At 50.2% G+C, this 19,394-nt stretch overlaps 1 protein-coding gene across 3 annotated transcripts in view; it reads left to right on the forward strand.

Annotated features, from left to right (window-relative positions):
• The window catches only part of LOC111149099 (solute carrier family 2 member 9), a 200,610-nt gene that overhangs the window by 82,787 nt on the left and 98,429 nt on the right, over positions 1–19,394 (forward strand). For all 3 annotated transcript variants that reach the window (XM_022506018.1, XM_022506019.1, XM_022506017.1), the window contains one exon: positions 14,257–14,389. In XM_022506018.1, coding sequence (XP_022361726.1) covers positions 14,257–14,389 — 133 coding nt within the window. The remainder of the gene's footprint in view (positions 1–14,256; positions 14,390–19,394) is intronic.

The raw sequence follows: 19,394 nt of genomic DNA on the forward strand, positions 1-19,394 counted from the left end.
CGCTCCGGGTAGTGTGAAATGGTAACAATGGTAAACACTGTGCTACTCAGAACTGGACACCAGCCCGAGCACTTTACATGCTACTTATTTCACTGTCATGAAGGTCTGTAATGTAGGTTTTATTATCCTTATTCTACTGATAAAGACACTGAGGATTGTAGAAGTTAAATATCATGTCCATAGAGCAAGAAGTCAAAGCCAGTGGGGCTTAGCACCAAATGTCTGCACCTGGGCTACTCCAGCTCTGTAAATGACAGGATAATGTGGGGCTATGGGACAGGCAGGTTGATGCCGTGGAGGAGTCTCTAGTCACTGCTCAGCTGTCATACCGTGGGCAAAGCACCTTCCTTCTCTGGGCTTTTGTTCTCCACCTCTTACCCATGGCCAGGGCAAAAATAGGTTCAGGGCCATCTGCAAGACAGAATGATTCAGAGCTAAATTCTTCCCCATTGCCAAGTCCCTGGACCAGAGTAACAGATATATGACCTGAAAACTTAAAATTTCAGGATTGAAGAATTTAAGTACTCTAACTCATGACTCATAGAGACTTGGTCAAAGAACATCAAAACCATAAATGTATATGATTTTAGGGCTTTTGCAAAGCACTTACAATACAGGAGTTACAGGACATTTGGCTCATACAGTCCTTGAGTCAAAATTGACCAAGCAGGGGCACCTGCGGGGGGGCTTGGTTGGTTGAGTGTCCAACTCTTGGTTCTGGCCCAGGTCATGATTTCAGTGTGGTGGGCTGGAGCCCTGTATCGGGCTCCGTGAGCTGGGAGTCTGCTTGAGGTTCTTTCTCTCCATCTCCCTTTGCCCCTCCCCCATGTACTCTCTCTCGCACATGTGTGCTTTCTCTCTAAAATAAATAAATAAAGTCTTAAAGGAAAGAAAGAAAGAAAGAAAGAAAGAAAGAAAGAAAGAAAGAAAGAAAGAAGAAAAAAAAGAAATTAATTGACCATAGCAGAAAGATCTGACTCCTGGAATGCAGAAATCTCTTTCAAAAGAGCTCTAACTTTGTCATTTTTGTTATTGGTCAAACACTTACCAAGCTCTCACTTCATGGAAGACACTCTGCTGTGTGCTTAATTTTACAGATGAGCAAACTGAGGAACAGAGAGGTTAAGTTAATGTATGGTTACACAGTTGGTGAGTGTCAGGACCCAACCCCAGGTGGTCTGGCTTTGGATTAGGTTCTTGGCTTCTCCAGCACAGAGAACTTCATCAGCTCTACCCTGGAGCTTGGAAGCCAGAGCCCTCTCCCTCTCCACCTTCATCATGGGCTCACCCCTGCTATTTCCATAGCTACTCCAGTTCTGCAGCCATTCACCCAAATGTTAAATAAATCCATTGTAAATTCCCTGTCCCCTCTGACAAGTTTACTTTTCAAGGTTTTCTGTTTTGGGTTTTCTTTTTTTGCTTTTTATTTTTTTTAGATTCCTATTTAAAAGTTTACATACCTTCTCTTCTCACTGGGAGCAATGGAAAGCATTTACAAAATCTGGGTACTGGCATCTTTAGCTTATTCTTTAAAAACAAGTGCATGTCTTTTAGATAAAAGAAAGTTCTCAAAAAACCCAAATACCTAAATAGCACTTTTTTTTAAAGCCAAACTTTAATGAGCCCATAATTACATTTTGACATTGACCCCACAAGTCTCTGTGCGTGGAGCATGGCAAAGTTTAAGTCTCAAGAACCAAATAAGACCAGTGTGGAGCTGTACTGTAACAATATTTTTCTCTTCCTAAGATGTGTGTTTTGAGACTGATAGTGAGTATTTCTTTAAGGAGGGCATGTATTGCATGGAGCACTGGGTGTGTTGCATAAACAATGAATCTTGGAACACTGAAAAAATAAAATTAAATTTAAAAAAAATTACCTATTCCAAAATGATTCCAAGAACAAAACAAATGTCTCCCCAAAATTCCAGAAAGTGACAACAGAGATGAGGAAATTGATTCACCACAACCAGAGACAAAAGCGGCCATGCCTTTTGAAATCATATAAAGGTGGGGAAGGAATGAAGCCAGAAGTGGTGGATGTCAGTTTAATTCTGAGAGCTGTTCTGGTAAAAGCTGCGGTAGGAAAGTAGTTGGAATTCATGGCCTCAGTGTGTGACACCGGGGAGTTGTGTGAGCTTTGTCATCCAAGCTTGTTTGTTTCTTTTACCTATTACCCTCTCCCAGTGAGCGTTGCAAGACCAGCACTTGTCCCCAGTGGTTAGAACACTGTATCCCAGGTACACAAGCAAGAAGCCACGTGTCTTTATTTTCCCACGGCCCACTCAGTCCAACCCAAGTTCACACTCCCTGGGGCCAACCAGAGTCTCGGTGAATGGCTTCCTTGGGCACTCGCTTCCTTCTCCGGGTTGTATTAGGACCCCAAGGCCTACATGTGCTCTGCTGTTTCTCCCAGTGTTTCTTCCGTGGCTCCTTCTGTCTGGGAGGGAATCGGCTCAGCAGATTACGCTTGCCCAGCCTCCTGCCCAGTCCGGATGTCCTTGTGGTAGCAGGTGGCTCTGCCGGTGGTAGATATCCTCTCTCTGTCCAGCCAGGCTGAAGGACCCTTGATGTTGTCTGCAGCTGTGACTCTCGGGGGCCAGTCTCCTTAGATGTCCATATAGCCATCCCCTACATGAAGTTCTGCCACTTCCACAGAGCTTTAAGCAAGAGAAGGACAGTTTTCAGCTCATCACAGAAACTATACTCTTGTGTTCTTTCTCAGTTCTGAAGACTCAGATCACCCTGTTTTCTCTTATTCTTTCCTCTCAAACAATACCTAGACTTTCGGTTCCTGCCTATTCTTTCCTTGGAAAGCCTTGAGTGGTTCAGAGTCTGGATCACAAAAGAACAAATTCGGGGGTTAGGAAAATGTTAACCTTCTTTCCATCAGAAATGAATGTTTCTCCGGAGCAGGAACATACATTCTGCCTGGGCTTTCTCATCCTGCTAGTCTGACTCCTCAATGATTCCTGTTTAACTCCGGATCAGCACACACTCTGGAGGCTGTTTGTTTGTCTGTTTTAAGACTTTATTTATTTGAGAAAGAGAGAGAGAGCATGAATGAGGGGCAGAGGGAGAGGGAGAGGGAGAAGCAGGCTCCCTGCTGAGCAAGGAGACTGACTCAGAGTTTGATCCCAGGACCTTCAGACCACAACCTGAGCTGAAGGCAGACTCAAGAGACTGAGCTGTATTTGCGTTTTGCTGATATCCAGAATTGATTCTCTCTGTCTCTCTCCTCTCTACCGAAGCAGTGCCAGAAAATAGCCCTTGGCTTGAAATCTCTGCGCTTTCTTTGGGTTTGGTCTCCTAACATTTAAGGTATTTGAAAGATAAGGAGAAAGAGTGAGGCTCTGAAAAGACCCTTTTTCATAAAAAACAGTAATACTGAGTGGAGCCTCTGCTCATCTGAGTGCAACAGGCACTCAGGGGCTGGAACGTGTTGACCACAGCTCTATGAATAGGGGGGTGGCGGAGGCAAGAAAGCTGTGAACAGGACTCCCCGGCTGGAGCTAAGGATAGGCCTCGCCACCTGCGCCTCTGTTCCTGCTGTTACTGCCCTCTGCTCAGCCCTGTGCTTCAGGACATGCGCCCGGGCTGAATGAAGGCAACGTGAGTGAGCTGAGGAAAGGAGATCCTAGCAGCACTCTAGAAGTCCGGGCTCACACCCTACATGTGCTGAGAGCCAAGGGCACTTGGATGGAAGGGATGGGCATGTGTACCTTGATGCAGCCTACATCCCGCAGATGAGGAGACAGTGCCCTAGATAGAGAGGTGCCATGCTCCTTCTCAGTGCGCTCAGCAGAGGGCCACCAGGGTTGTCTGTGTCCAGAGTAGGAGTACCAGCTAGCTGGACAGAGGCCCCAGGGGGAGAAAGCAAACAAGGAGAAGGGGCAGTGGCTGGTGAAATTCAGTGGGGGCCCCTGGGAGCTGGTATGCTGGTCCTCAACTCCTAGACTTCCTGTGTGGATCTGAGATGTGAGTTTCGTATACTCAACCCAGACTCCCATGTCAGGCTCAGAGCAGTGGGTCAAACCTCAGTGCACTCTTCGATTAGGATGGGCCACCTGCACTGGCTCAAGACCACAGCAAAGAGGAAAAAGAACTATCTCTTGGCTCCTACCTGTGTACCAGGCCCATGCTTAGGATATCATCTCTATCACCCCCAGAGCAACCTGCAAAATAAGTGTTCATCACCATCCACATTTTCTAGCTGAGAGAACTGTGATTCCAGAAAGAGTAAGTCATTTGCTCAAAGCCCCATAACTTGTAAGGAGAAGAACCAGAATTTGAACTTGGAGCTAACTCCAAAGCTGAACAGAGCTACAGAAGGGAAAGACTGGCATCCAAGGTCACAGAACTCTTGGTAACCTGGGCTGCTCCTTGGCCTTTCATGCCTCACGGGGCGCCTGGGTCGCTCAGTGAGTTAAAGCCTCTGCCTTCGGCTCAGGTCATGATCCTGGGGTCCTGGGATCAAGCCCCATATCGGGCTCTCTGCTCAGTGGGGAGCCAGCTTCCCTTCCTCTCTCTCTGCCTGCCTCTCTCTCTTCTTGTGATCTCTATCAAATAAATAAATAAAATGTTAAAAAAATTAAAAAAAAATCATGCCTCACACCATACATAGGCCCTAAATTGAGGTCAGCAACAGGAAAATGCAATTCACATGGATGTCCTTATGCTTTTAAAGTCTCAGAACAAACCATATTTGTCTCCCTTTCTTGAGTTCCACTGGAGGACACTATCTGATGGTAGATGACCCACAGTGGGGAAGGTGGAGGAGGTGGCAGACAAAGGCATGGTGTGAATGAGTCTGAACAATGAGACCCAGAAACCAGGATGACTCAGCTAGAACACAGAAGGCTGACAAAGGGATTAATAATGGGCTTCAAGTGCAGAGAGCTTTATTTAGAGAAAATGGGGCTACCTACCTAATTCCGCAGGAAAGAGAAAGGCGATCTCTGTAAATGTAAAGTCAGGAAAGTCAGGTCTGCCTCAGCAAAGTGCAGCTGAGGAGTCCCTTCTGTCCATGAGGCTAGCGTGGGGGTTGAGAGTGTTGTGCTGGGTACCATACCGCCTGGGGTTAGTCCCTGCTTGGCCATTTAGAACATGTGTGACTGTGTGCATGAGTTAACTTCTCTGTGCCTCAGTTTCCTCAACTGTAAGATACGGATGAAGGCAGGGGTATTGAGAGGCTAAAACTGAGTTACTGTGTATGAACCACCCAGCAAATCTGAATGCAGTGGGTGCCAGTCCCCTGCTGTAGGTTGACTCGGAAAGATACTCCGCAGGACCACAACCTTTTAAAACTGCGTGGATTTCTCTCTCTCACATGGAGAAGGGACAATCTTGGTTTTACAGAAGATCTTGCTGCAGGATCCACTGTTCTCTCCACCTCAGTATCCTTATCAGTACAACGGGAATAGTAGCTTCTGACCTTACCATCCCATACGACTGCTTGAAAAACTAAGCAAGGCATAGGACAACAAAACCCTTTGACAAGCAGGAAAATGTTGTAGGAAGGGGGGCGGGGATCTGGCCTGTCTTAAAAAGCAATTATGGGTCACTACTCGGGTGCTTCCCTCACACCTAAAACTCACAGCAGCTTTGTGAGAGGTGAATGTTATGCCCTTGCAGGATAATGTCAGTATTATTTCTCATGTTCTTGAGATCCCTATTATTGTTCTGTTGAAATAGAATCAGAACCTGAATACATACAAGAATAGTGATTCTAGAACAATACGTTTGCTACAGTGATTTGAACCATAGTAGCCTGGATTGGGCTCTGTAGGGTCAGATGGTATTGATTTCTGCACAACCTAGAGTGGAGATGGTGACAGATGGACCCATCGGCAAGGCTGTGTAGACACAGCTGGGCACAGGTTCCCCCCTCCAGGGCTTTGTAAAGCTGAGGCCAGCAGGGTCCCTCTCTGAAAGGTGGTTATGGGGATGGCAAGGTCAAGGGATTCCATGCAGTTTTGTGATTGAGGCTGATGCCCTTGGAAGACCTAGCTCAACAAGAGAGGGGCATTCACACATTTCCCCCAGCATCCCTTCTGCAGGTGAACACATTTCCACACTGTTTTTCCTTATGGAATGGCTGCCCTAGCTCCTTGCCTTGATGGAATCCCCGATGTTTCGGTAATAGCCAAAGCCATCGGAGCTGAGCTGGAGTGATCTCTGATGGGTTCTGTATGGGATTCTCTCTGGAGAAGCAGGACTGGGTTGAGCCTAATATTATCTGCATATAACTTCTCTATTCACTCGACAGCTACGGTGAGGGAAGGTGATGTTGTGATGTCAGGAATAATGTCCTGGAAGGAGACCCATGTAGGAATCAGAAGACCCAGGCTTTCATTCAGCTGCACCCCGCCCCGGTTTCCCACCGGACCTTGCATCGGTTGCCTGACCTCTCTGGGCCTCAGTTTTCTCTTTTACTTATTTCTATATTTATTTATCTTTAGGCTTGATTTTTTTAAAGATTTTATTTATTTGAGAGCCAGAGAGAGCACGAGCAGCAGGAGAAGCAGAGGCAGAGTCAGCCTCCAGAGCATGGAGCCTAATGCAAGTTTCGATCCCAGGACCCCAAGACCAAAACCGAGCCAAAGGCAGACAGATGCTTAACTTTCTGAGCCACCCAGGTGCCCTATGGGCCTTGGTTTTCTCTTCTATAAACTGGAAATTGTAATAGGACCTCCGAGGGGAATATTTTTTATGGCATTTGGCCCTTTTATAGGATACCATATGGGAAGTTGAAGCATTAAAAATACGAAAGTACTTTAAAAGCAGGGGTGTGTGTTATTTCACAGTCCTGTCTCCAGCAGTAGCATTGCTGGCCTGTGCCCTTCATCTCACCCAGCCTGCACTCAGTCAGCAAGTTTTAATTGGACACCTGCCACACGCCAGGCACTGGGCTGACACATGAAAGAACAGGGCAGGGCGATGGCCCTGAGGAGCTCACTCTAGTCAGAGAGACACACACCAGAAAGAAATCCAGCGCTACACGAAGTAATGAGAGCTTTATTGGAAGTCTGTACCTGGTGGAGATGTCATCCATGGGTGGGAACGTTAAACATGGAAAGATAGGTAGGTGCTGTGCAGGTAGGGGGCAGGCATTCCCCAGAGAGGAAGCAGGCCATGCAAAGGCATGGCATCAGCAGGTAGAGTCAGGGAGGCTCTTAGATCCGATGGGCAGGACCAGAGCGGAGGCGCCGGCGCTGCTGTCCAGCCCGCATCAAGGCAGGCATCCTAGCAGGGTTCTGATAAGACAGGGCTTTATACCCCTGGCTGAGAAATTTGGGCTCCACCTCCAGGGCAATGGGAAGCACCTGAAAAGTCTTAGAGAAATAATTTGGAACACCAAAGGCACCTTCCATAAGGATCGCTCAGGCTATGAAGGATGGAACAGAATGTGGAGGATTTGGGGACAGTCGAGATGCTGCTGCATGAATCCAGGTGATCTGTGGGAAGGTGGTCCCCTAAGGCCAGTGCTAGCAAAAGAGAAGGGGAGGGAATGCATGAGAGAAAGACTGAGAAACAACTAGTGGGGCCACGGCAGAGCAGGTGGCCAGTCAGATGGCAGTGGGAGGGCTGAGGGCCATTGGCAGGCGTGTAGACATTAAGTTTCCAAACTGGGTTTCTGGACAGGTGGTGATCAAGGGCCAGGCCTGGGTAGCCTGCGAGGTCAGAGACCCTGGGCTTGGATGTGGAACCAAGAGTTGTCAGTGGAACTGCCACCGAGCACCTGGCATTAGAGGAGCCCCAGGCAAAGAAGAGAGCTGGACATGGACATTGGGAGGCTTGGGTCCACAGGTGTGTCCTAGGTCGGGTTCCCCAGCAAAGAGACCCTGAGATGGAGGTCGGTGAGCAGGAAGCTGACTGGGACGTGTGCTCAGCTCATACCTTCCAGAGAGTAAGGGAGGTGACCCTCAGCAGAGGAGGGAGGCGAGCTGTCCTCAGTCATGCAGAGGCCTTGGCCCAGCTCTGGACCTCGGAGGGCCCCTCTGATTGTCCCACTTTCAGACAGAGGAGGAGGGGCAGGCCTTTGTGTCCCCACGTCAGCCAGCCCCTGGAGGCAGGTTGCTCCTGGGGAGGGGTGGGCAGGCTTGGTGGACAAAGCGTCTTCCAAGGGTCCATCCTGGGGAGATCCACCTGTGGTCCCACAGCCAACAGTACTCCTGGCAGTGGGGGATGAGCCCCTTGGTTCTGCACCCTGCACCATCATCCCCTACCAGGGGAGGGCCCCCCCCCCCCCGGGCTCTCACTGCCCCTGGAGCCCCCTGGGGAGCATGAACAACCTGGCACCCAGGCCACGCTTCCAGGCCAGAGAACCCAAGATTTCTAAGTAGGGGAGACAGTGGGCATCAGTAGTTTTTAAAACTCCCCAGGCGATTCCAATGTGCGGCTAAATTGAAGAGGCATGGCCCTGGGGGAGCACTGGAGATGAACAGAAAGAGGGCTGGGTTCACATCGCTGGGTGCTTGAGGAATCTGGAGGAGAGCCAACAGAGCTGGCCTGCGGCTTAGAGAGAAGTGGGGGCCCACAGCAAGAACCTGCCTGGTGCCCTGCCTGTGTGTGGGGGGGAGGTGGGGGGATGGCCCAGCCCCTCTGAAATGTGCCTGGGATTGCCTTTAATCAGGTATGCTGAGGGGACAGACATGGAGACACTGCTTTTGAAAGAAGAGTTCATTGTTCACAGTTCCCAAATGCAGGCCCGAAGCCACTCCACACAGGGCCCCAGGAGCAAGCACAGGGTCCCTCGGGAAGTGGAAGGAGCAGGGGGAGAACAAGGCCTAGAGCCTTTATCTTGGTTTCGGCACCAGAGACGAGGTTGAACAAGTTTAGGGCTGCATAGTTTGAATGATTTCAGGCTCGCTCTGGGCTGTAGGGACCATCTAGCTGTCTGGGACCTGACCTTCGGGGAACTTAGGGCAGGAGGCATATTGGTTGATGTGTGACAGTTGGATAAAGGAGGTCACTGCGGGTGTGGGCTCTAGTTGGTTTGCTTGTGGAAAGCATGCTCTTGGCAGGTTGTTTCCGACGACCAGACTCAGCCACCCCTGGGAGGGGCAGTCTCTGCAGGATCAGTAAGGACCCGGGATGCCAAAGCATCACAAAATACAGAAAATGAAAAGCTTAATTAATAAACCTGCCCCGCGGGCCCTCAGCTTGGAGATCAGAGTGGGCTAGATTTCAGTAGCAGTACCCCGTGGGACTTCAACAACAGCACATGGTAGCCTTGCCCCTGGATTCCTCGGGGCTCAGAGGACATGAGTCTTTAGAAGACTTTCAGGGGTGCCTGGGTGGCTCTGTTAGTTAAGCGTCTGCCTTCAGCTCAGATCATGATCCCCAGGTCCTGGCATCCAGGCCCACTGCCCAGTGGGGAGTCTGCTGCTCGCTCTCCCTTTCCCCACCCCTGTTCTCTCTCTCTCTCTCTCTCTCTCAAATAAATAAATAAAATCTTAAAAAAAAAAAAAAAAGAGATGCAAACTCTCAAGTCAGAGGAACTCCAAGGGGAGAGGGGGTGGGATGGAGGGGTTGGACATGGGCCTAAAGCTGCAGAGGGTAGACAGGAGTAGGAGAGAAATGAGAAGCAGCCATCCCCCCACCCCCCCAGCCCCCCAGATTCTTTCTGCCACAGCTCCAAGCCCAAAGCAGGCTTGGACTGGGGGACAGAAAATTTGCCATTCAGTCAGGTTTATTTTAATTATTGTTTTGAAACTGACCCTGAGACTATATCCTAAGATTGAGCCCCTGTGATGGGGCAGAGAGGAGCATCCCTACCAACTAAACATTAAAGGAACATAGGAGACAAAAACCAAGGTTGTACTTTTTGAGGGCATCCCGAATGCTGTGTGTATAACACGTGCTGCGTTTGCGGGGCGCTGAGCACAGAACTTGGCCCGCAAAGTACTCGACAAACATTCAGCTGTTACTATAATCTGATCCTGAATGTGATAAAATAGAAAAATACTTCATTTTGTCCCCCCATTGGCTCTGTGAGGTAGGCTTCATTCTTGCCCTTCTCGCCTCCAGCAGCACCAAGTTGCTGGCCCAGGAGCCTGTCCCTTGGTGGTCTGAGTGCTGACCAGCCTCGCCTCCCCTGTCCTGCTTGTCTGCGGGTAGAGGGCCTGCGGCCAGGTCTTTCCTAACTTCCTGACTTAGGGTAAGATCAGTGGTTCCAACTCTACTTAAGATTTTGAGCTGTCTCATCACAGTCCTGGAGGATAGTATTTATGGAAAGGCCTGAAGTCATTGACAGCTTGGGGGCAGTGCGACTCAGAAGTCAATTTTTAAAAGGAAACCTTGCAGATTCAGGAACAAGATAATTGCATTATCGTGCAACCCACTCATCTTACCCGAAAGAGAGTTGGAAATCATCCTGGCCAACAAGATGATGCATTTTTCTTTCCTCCTGAGTAAAGTAAGCAGGGTTAAGAACCCTGACCTCATATTTTACCCAACATAGGAAGCTCTAACCGGCATCACGGAGACTCACCTGAGATTGACTTTCCATAGCACCTCGTGGTCCTGTGTTAGGCGAGTAATACATGTTCTTTAAAACATGCCTTCTGGGGCGCCTGGGTGGCTCAGTGGGTTAAGCCTCTGCCTTCAGCTCAGGTCATGATCTCAGGGTTCTGGGATCGAGTCCCGCATCGGGCTCTCTGCTCATAGGGAGCCTGCTTCCCCCTCTCTCTCTGCCTCTCTCTCTGCCTGCCTCTCTGCCTACTTGTGATCTCTCTCTGTCAAATAAATAAAATCTTAAAAAAAAAAAAAAAATGCCTTCTGCTGTGAGCAGCTCCTGAAAAAGAGAGTGCGAGGCTATCCTCAGCATTTTGCCAAGGGCTCTGTGTGAAGGTGATCAGTGAGTACAAAAGCCCCTTCCCACACTTGCTCGCTCCTCCCGCAGATATGCTGTGCCAGGCACGGTTTCTGCCCTCAGGACGCAAGCAGTCCGAACTGTGGTCAGAATGTTGAGTCCTGGGTTCTATGCTGGGACCAAATGCCCAGGAGCACCGTAGAGAGCCACTGAAGGTTCTTCAGCCTGAGGCGATGGGAGAAAGTCAGATCCCATGTCTTATGCCATTGTGACCCCTCCCCTGTAGCTGAGGCACCTGGGGTCAGGCTCCACGGATCAGAACTCAGGTTCTCAAGACCTGACGTTCAGTCTGGCTCTGTGACCAAAATGGGCCTCAGTGAACTGGGTAACCCCTCTGTGGGGCAGTGAGTACTTTTGAAATGTGAGCGTGATAATGGTCTGTACCTCAGAGGGCAGTGTGGAAATTCAAGGAGATAATCTAGGTAATGGGCTTCTTACCACACTCTGTCTCGTTGAATGCTTACAGTGTGCGGGGTCCTGCTGAACCCCGATAGATCCATTAACTCATGGAACGCTCCTGACCACCTGTGAACAGGCATTCCTGTTATCCCTATTTTACAGACAGGAAGACTGAGCATAAGCACTTAGGGTGCCCAAGGCCACAGAGAATGGGCAATAGAGGCAGGATTCAAATCCGGACAACTGTGGGATTTGGGATTTTATAGCAACCAAGTGCATGAACTCCACTGTTGGCTAAGCTTGGCTTCTCCTGAGTCAAGTGTCCCCCAGGGTCTACTCTGGACATTCCTGCCATTCTCTTTCCCTGGTCCAGACCACTAGCATCCTAAGCTAGGAGTGGCCCACCCTGAGATCAGTGTATCTGCTTTTCTCCGGAGGCAGAGTCCAGACCACAGCCACCAGAGTGATGTCCTTAGGAAAGATTTACGACATAACAGATCACAGGCTGTACCACAGACTTGGCTTGTCAGTAATAATAGAAATCCACTCACTGTGCTCCCTGACAGACCAGATCTGCTGGACTGTAGATTCAAGGAAGGTGTGCAGAGCCTGCCCCAGCTCCTGGTGGTCCTTGGAGCCACGTCCAAGTGTCATGGAATGGCAGCCAAGCTGCCCCTGACCAGCCTCCACCCCAGCTCCCATGTCTCTGTCCCCTCTTGTCCTGCACTCCTGCCACAGTGGTGGTTTCTCGGTTAGCCTGGGGGGATTAGGCCTCAGTGGTCAGGCTGTTCCTACTCAGACTGTCCTTTCAGCTCTTCTCCTCCTTTCTCCCTTTGGCAGCTTCCAGGATCTCACCCCTGAAAGCGCCCCTCTGTGCAGATGCTATGGGAGGAGCTTGGCGTGATTTCCCTCTGCACAGCTGCTGGCTGGCTGGCAGGCCCTAGCCTGGGCTTTATGTCTCCACATCTGGAACGTGCAGCAACAGCTCTAGCTGCCGGGAGGTGAAATGAGACAGTTGTGTGACAAGCTCACACCACGCCTGGCACATAGTAGGAGCTTAATTGGGTTAATTCCCTTGTCTTTCCACCCCCGCCCCAGCTTTCTGTTCTGCTCTTACTGACACAGCAAGTAAACTCTAAGAAAAAACAAAATCAGCAACAAGACACACACACCAGGGGCGCCTGGGTGGCTCAATGGGTTAAGTCTCTGCCTTTGGCTCAGGTCATGATCTCAGGGTCCTGGGATCGAGCCCCACATCGGGCTCTCTGCTCAGTGGGGAGCCTGCTTCTCGCTCTCTCCCTCCCTCTGCTTGTGCTCTCTCATCTCTAAAAAAATAATTAAAAAAAAAAAAAGACACACACACCAAGTTGGCATAGTGAATGTCCCACTTACACATATGACACTCTTCTTTCTTCCCCAGTCTTTAAAAAAAAAAAAAAATGGAGCTATAACTCACCTCCCATAAAATTTACCACTTAAAGTGGTTTTTAGTGTATTCACAAAGTTGCACGATCATGGCTCTTTACTAATCCCAAATATTGTCATCATCCCTCCAAAAAGAAGCCCATCCCTGGGGGCAATCACTGTCCCCGTCCCCACTCCCTCTGGCCCTCAGCAACCGCTAGTCTGCCTTCCACCTCCCCCCTGGTCTCTCACCAAACCCCAAGCTGGCATTGGTGTTTGGAGTTTGGTGAATATAAATCACTGTTCTACAAAGAAAAGGAAGTAGGACCAAAGGTCCTTTGAAAATCAGGACCTGGTCTTTGCCCTTCTGTGAGCCAGTTGGCCTGCTCCATGCTTCAGGCGTCCCTCCCCGCTCGACTCTCCAAGATCGGACAACTGGGAACTTACGGGGGTCTGGCCTCAAGGGCCTCCTGAAGGAGGCAGCCCTGGGAGAACCCTAGAGGGACGCTCTGCCCCCGAGGGCGCTCAGAACCGGACCTGAAGCTACCCAAGCCTCCCCCTGGTGCAGCGGCCCTGTGGCTCATTGTGTGAAGTCTTTAGTTCTGAAGGTGCCTCCTTGCGGGCCTCCTTTTGCTTTTTGAGGAAATAGAACATGCCAAGAATTTGGCATTGAGTGTTTTGCCTTTTCCCCATCAGAACTGCCTCCCGTTGGCCTTCTCTTCTTGCGGAGACCCCGTGAGAGCTCCCTCTGTAGACCTGGGTTTAAAAATAAATAAAGAAATAAAGCAGCTCAAGAAGAATGCCGCTCTGACCAGCATAGGAAGAGCACCTGCTGCGCGCGAGCTGCGTTGAGGCGACGGGTGCTGCTTGAGGTGGCCCACATGCCCCTCCGGTGCAGACTGTAGGGCCCTGCCTGCTCGGGCCCCAGCCACGGAAGAATCTCCTGCCTCAGGGGCCAGCTGTACCCCAGCCCCAGCACACCCACCTGCAAGAATCAGGGAAGCTCCAGCCACTGTCCTTGTATGTCCTCCGACAGGACCAAAATGGGCTGCATCTCATGGGCCCTGGAGGCATCTGGGGGCTGGCACCAACAAAACAGTCCTTTTCTCCGTGCACCTACTGTGTGCCAGGCCCCACAGCCCAAGCTCTATCTGATCGCACCCTCAGGACAGCCTGTGGAGTGTCTGCGGCTGTCCCCGTCCCGTGGGTGAAGAGACGCAGGTTTCCAGGGGCCACGAGCGTGGTTTCCAAGGCCGCACAACCAGGAAGGCTCACCATGATGCCCCAGGGGTCATGGCATCAGCCAGCCCTGATACCCTTGCACGGCCTAGCCCCACCTGAGCCTCCCAGGTCGCCACCTCAGAGGTGGTTATGAGAACTGACCTACCTTGTGCACAGAGAATGCCATACATGTGAGGCTAACCCTGTGTCCGTTCCCTTGCTCAGCCTGTTGGTGGGGATCACAGCGGTGTGGGAGGGACTTCTGCAGAGGGCCAACGCTGTTTTTTCCAGAGGCCCAGCCCCAGCAGGATGACTGGAGGCCACAACCATTCACTGGCCTCCTGTTTCTCCCATCAGGAGAGCACCTGGCCATACCTGTTCGGAGTGATTGCTGTCCCGGCCTTGGTCCAGCTGGTGAGCCTGCCCTTTCTCCCTGAGAGCCCACGCTACCTGCTCTTTGAGAAGCATGACCAGGCGGGAGCCGAGAAAGGTAGGGGCCCATGGCCTTTCCCACACTGTTCCAGCCTCTTCACGGAGTCAGCACTGCAGGGCATGCTGGGACCTGGTGCCATTCCTCTCTGCAGGTGCTGTGCTGGATGCCCCTGGACACTCTGTGTTGCTTTATCTTCCCAGCAGTCTGCAGTGGGGACACAGATCACACAGGGAGCTTGGAAAAGCCAGGGCAGAGCAGGATAAGACCCAGGTCTGCTCACTTCTAGGTGGTGTCTCACCATTGCCGCCGCTCAGGTGGTCCCAAGCACAAGACAATACGAACCTATTATCTTAACGGTTTAGGTCTATTTGGCTTTCTCCTTATATTCTCACTTCTTCACTGCCCAGTTCTGCTGTCCTAACACTCACAGGAGAAGAAATGTGCAAGTATGGAAAGAGCAGCCATGTCCTGCCGGCCCGGGGCTGGGTGCCAGCATCCCTGCAAAGGAGACAAAGTATGCCCGTTTTACGGGAGAAAAACACAACACCCACTATGGGGGTGGGGACTGGTCTTAGGTCGCTTCCCTTAAATCCCCTGAATGGCAAGATGCTGGGTCAGCTGCCAAGCATTCAGAATCAGAGGCATTCCTACAGGGCCCCGAAAAGGCAACCCGTTTTGCCCAGAGATAGACAACATGGAATGAACAAGGCATCCTTCTTGTAGGAGACAGCTGACAGCAGCCCCATTGCGCAGGAGGCAGGAGGGGCTGGGTGAACCTGTGTGGCCTTCACATGCCCAGCTCTGCTCCCTGACCTTATTCTAACCTTCCTGAGCCTTGGGACCCTCATCTGTAGGAGGAAATGATAGAAACCTCCCTCTGGGCTTGTTATATATAATGACTAGATGATACATATGAGGTTCGTAGTAGCATTTGCTGTCATTATTCTGAGAACTCTGTCCATTATCTTATTCATATCCTATCCTCTGATCTCAATTTCACTAATGTCCACTCTGAGAAAAAAAACTGAGAATTATATAGTCTTTAGTTTAATACAATTTGTGCAATGCTTTTTAAAATCCAAATAACCTAAGTACTTTCTGAAGTAACAAATGGGGTATTATTAATTGCCTCTATTTGCCTAGCAGTGTATGGTTGGTATCCATTTTCTCATTTATAATATTCCTGTAAAAACATGGAATCAGAGAACATTTTCATTACCTTCACTGTTTATGCAAAAGAACTGAGGCGTCCAGGGCTGCTGTAAGCTGACCGAGGCCATGGTTCTCAGTTTTTGGTTTCTGGAGGCCTTTAAAAACATGCTGGGAGCTACAGGGGTTCTTCAGGAGACTGCCCAGAGTCACGAAATTCTCAAGAGCATGGCAGTGTGGGTGGCACTTGAGCCCTATTCCCCGCCAGGGGATGCTGGTTAACAGCCCTCCCCCATCTGAGAGCCGCAAGCTTATAAAGAAGGGCTGGAACCAGAGGAGAGTTTCCTCCCATCCCAACGCACACACAAAGGGACATCGGTGGGTTGTGTTCTAGGAGATTCTCTTGGGGCCTGTGAAGAGGCAAACCATCCAGAAGTCAGGCTACAGAGTAGGAGGTTGATTGTCAGAAGGGGGAGGCTCTGGAGCAAAACCAACATGGCTGAGAAAGAGCCGAGGGGATCTGAGCCCCCAAACTAGCCAGGTTATGGGTCGGTGGAAGGTGGTTATTTGTCCAGTTCCATCCCTGCTGCTTCGTCGGCAAAAGCTCTCAGGAAACGCATCAGTAAGCACAGTCGGAATGGGCAGTGCACGTAAATGCCTGACAGTGAAAAAGGTTTATGTCACAGCACAGTAGGGAGTGAAGGAGAAGTCCGGTTATAAAAAACGATAAATATTACACGTGTGCTTTATGCAAAGAACAAAGATGTTGTTGGCCTTAGATTGAAAGAGAATTGTGAAATTTGCATCTCTGCTAATAAAAGTTGAGTTTCACACCAGATGTTCAGCAAACACTGGATATTTACTGTGCTGGGCACTCTGCCCGGTGATGGGGAGAGATGGGGAGAGAGGGGGGAGCATCAGACCAGCATTCCAGCCCTCCAAGGGGCGAGGGCAAGGGTAAGAGGGATGGGAAAACTCATTAATAGCTCATCTCACCTGAGAATTTTGTCATTCTAAGCACTTCACATGTATTAGACCATTCAAGCCTCTCATCTGTGGAAAGTAGATCACATTATTATTCCCATTTTAAAACAGACAGACAAGAACTGAGGACTGGTTAACTTGACCGAGGACACAAAGCTAGCAGGTGGTGGCCCTGGGATTTGGATACTGACAGTCTTGCTCTGGAACCTCTGAGCATAAACAAAACACACTCTATGACTGAGCACCTTGTCTGGCACTATGAGAGGTACACCTTGTCTGGTCTGTGGGTAATTTGGGGGACAGGGGACCTGCAACAGTCAGTTATTGCCATAATAATTATCCAACTACCTTGAAACTCATTGGCTTAGGATGATAGTATTTATCATCTCCGAATCTATGGGTGAACTTCTGTTCGTCTTGATAGGTCTTGCCCTTGCAATGCATCTTGTCTTAGCAGAAGTTCTCCAGCATGCCTGGGGGTCCACTGGCTGATCTAGGCTGGCCTTGACTCTGTGCCACGTGCTGATCTTCCAGCAGGCTAGCGCAGGCATATTCTCACAGCGAGCACACAGGTCCCAGAGAGGAAGTGGGAAACACAAGTGGTTTTTCAAGCTTCAGATCAGCTAAGATCCTGTTGGCCAGGGTAACTCATGTGGTCAAGTGCACAGAGTGGGAGGGGGTGCACAGTTATAGAGCAAAGGACACACACGTAGGGAGGTAGTGAATCAGGGTCATCAATGCAACTCATCCACACCACAGCCCTCTTGCAGTCTTTCCCACCCTGCCTCACCCGCAGTTCGTAGTTGTAGCTGGGTCTCATTTATTGGTGGCCCTCTTGTCAGTTGAGGAGAAGTCCTCGGTGCTTAAAAATAGGGAAAAGGAGTAAGGTGGCCTTACTTCCATTATGAGAAGGAGAGGATATTTAATGCATAGAAATGAAACATTAGCCTAGGCGGTGTGCTAGGGCAATGCTCCAGACACAGGGGTCAGGAAAGTGGCACTGAGCAGGACCGTTTGGGTTGTAGGAGACAGATGCTGCAGCCTAAGCAGAAGGGAAACTTTTAAGTCCTGTCTCTGTGAGTGGTATTTGAGGTCACCAGAAATTAACATCCCGCTTTCTGGCCCACATTTGACAACAGTGGAAAGATGGATGCAGGAATGGAAGAGATGGGATAAAATGTCACGTTCAGGGACAAAGACTGCTTGGTCACTTGGCTTTAGGTCTGCTGTCCAGGAGAGCCTCCTAAGGTGGTATTTATGAACTGACGGGCTCTGGGACAGGCCTGCCCTGAGACACTGAGAACACAGAAGAGAGAGTATGTGCTTCTCCAGCCAGACAGACCCCCAGATGAGAGAGGAGCCAGGCCATTGCTCTCCCCAACTTACCAATTAGCCCAGTGCCTTCTCACCTCTTGGAGAAGAGTGAGTAAGAGACGGAGTGAATGACATGCTAATGAAATGCCCTCCAGGAGGAAAGTCATATCAGGAGCGCGCAATAAGTGCTAGGCAAAATAGAAGTTTATTTCTCTCTTACATAAGAAAATGTTGAAGGTAGGCTCTCTGTGACTGTTAACTATTCTTCGTGGTGTTGGGGACTTCATTCCTTTTAATCTCTCCACCTGTCATCCTTAGAAGGTTGCCTCATGGTCCAAAGTGGCTGCTATCACAGCTGCATTCCAGCCAGGAGGAGGAGGATGAGAGGGAGGGGTGACTTGCCCGGCTACTCAAGAAGTCTTGAAGGCTCGCATACTCGGTCTGTTTGGTCAGGACGTGCTCCTGTGGCCTCTCTCAGCTTCCGAGGAGCTTGGGAAATGTTCATTAATGCGCCTATTCTCAGAGAGTCAGGGCTGCTCCGAGGGGAACAGGGAGAAGGAATGACAGCAGCAGTGGACCTGTGGCAGGCTCTGCCACAGCGTAACCAAGAAGCACGAGAAGCACTGTTGGCCGGACCCGGCGGACAACCAGACTGAGGCATTCTGGATGCTCTGAAGGCTGGTAACTTGTGGCTCCTTCCAGAGGGCCCTGTTCTGACAGCCGATGATGCTTAAAGGTGAGGCTGACTGAGCCCTGGAAATGAGCTACAGAACCAGCTCAGCCAAGCCCTGACATGAGTGGGAACTGCCTTCATTTGTCGCTCCTGAACCTTCTGTGGCTGTCCCGCTCCCACCCTGTGAGGCCTGGCTACCACCTTCTGGTAAAGTCAGCCATCTCCAGCTCACTACATTTCTAATGATGCCTCATGCCTTAGGCAGTATCATGGTGCCTCTTATCAATAGAGGGCCTCAGTGACCCTGGCTGGATGAAGGGGCTGTGCCCCCAAGTATGTCCACATCCTAATCCTCAGAACCTGCGCATGGCACCTTACATGGCCCAAGGGGCTTCACTGATGTAACTAACTCAAGGATCTTGAGGTGGGGACAGTTGCCTTGGATGGTCTGGATGAACCCTGTGTCATCACGAAGCTTCTTGTGAGTGAAACAGAGAGGAGGGACAGGGTCCGAGAAGGACATGTGGTCATGGAGGCAGGTATCCGAGTCAGAGGGAGACTGAGGGTGTCCTGCAGGTGCAGGACAGGGCACCTCTCGAGGCTGGAAATGGCCAGCAGGTGGAGTCTCCCCGGGAGCCTCCAGAAGGATCGCAGTCCCATGACACCTCGGTTTTAGCCCCGTGAGACCCGTTGTAGATGTCTGACCATGCACGGAACAACTTGGTGCTGTTTCGAGCCCCTCATTCGTGCTGATTTATTGCAGCCGCACAGCAAACTCTGTTAAGGCAGGGACATCAGTGAAGGCTGAACTATGACTCTGTCTTACTTTTAAATATGGTTCCAACATGTTTTTCACTTGAACTCTCAAAATTGCCAGGTGTTCCGATTGTTTCTATTTTTCTATTAATAATTGGGTGAAAGGTCTTTGTGCACGAAGCTTTT

The sequence above is a fragment of the Enhydra lutris genome, unplaced genomic scaffold (assembly GCF_002288905.1).
Source record: "Enhydra lutris kenyoni isolate GAN:26980312 unplaced genomic scaffold, ASM228890v2 scaffoldscaffold21, whole genome shotgun sequence".
NCBI lineage: Eukaryota > Metazoa > Chordata > Mammalia > Carnivora > Mustelidae > Enhydra > Enhydra lutris.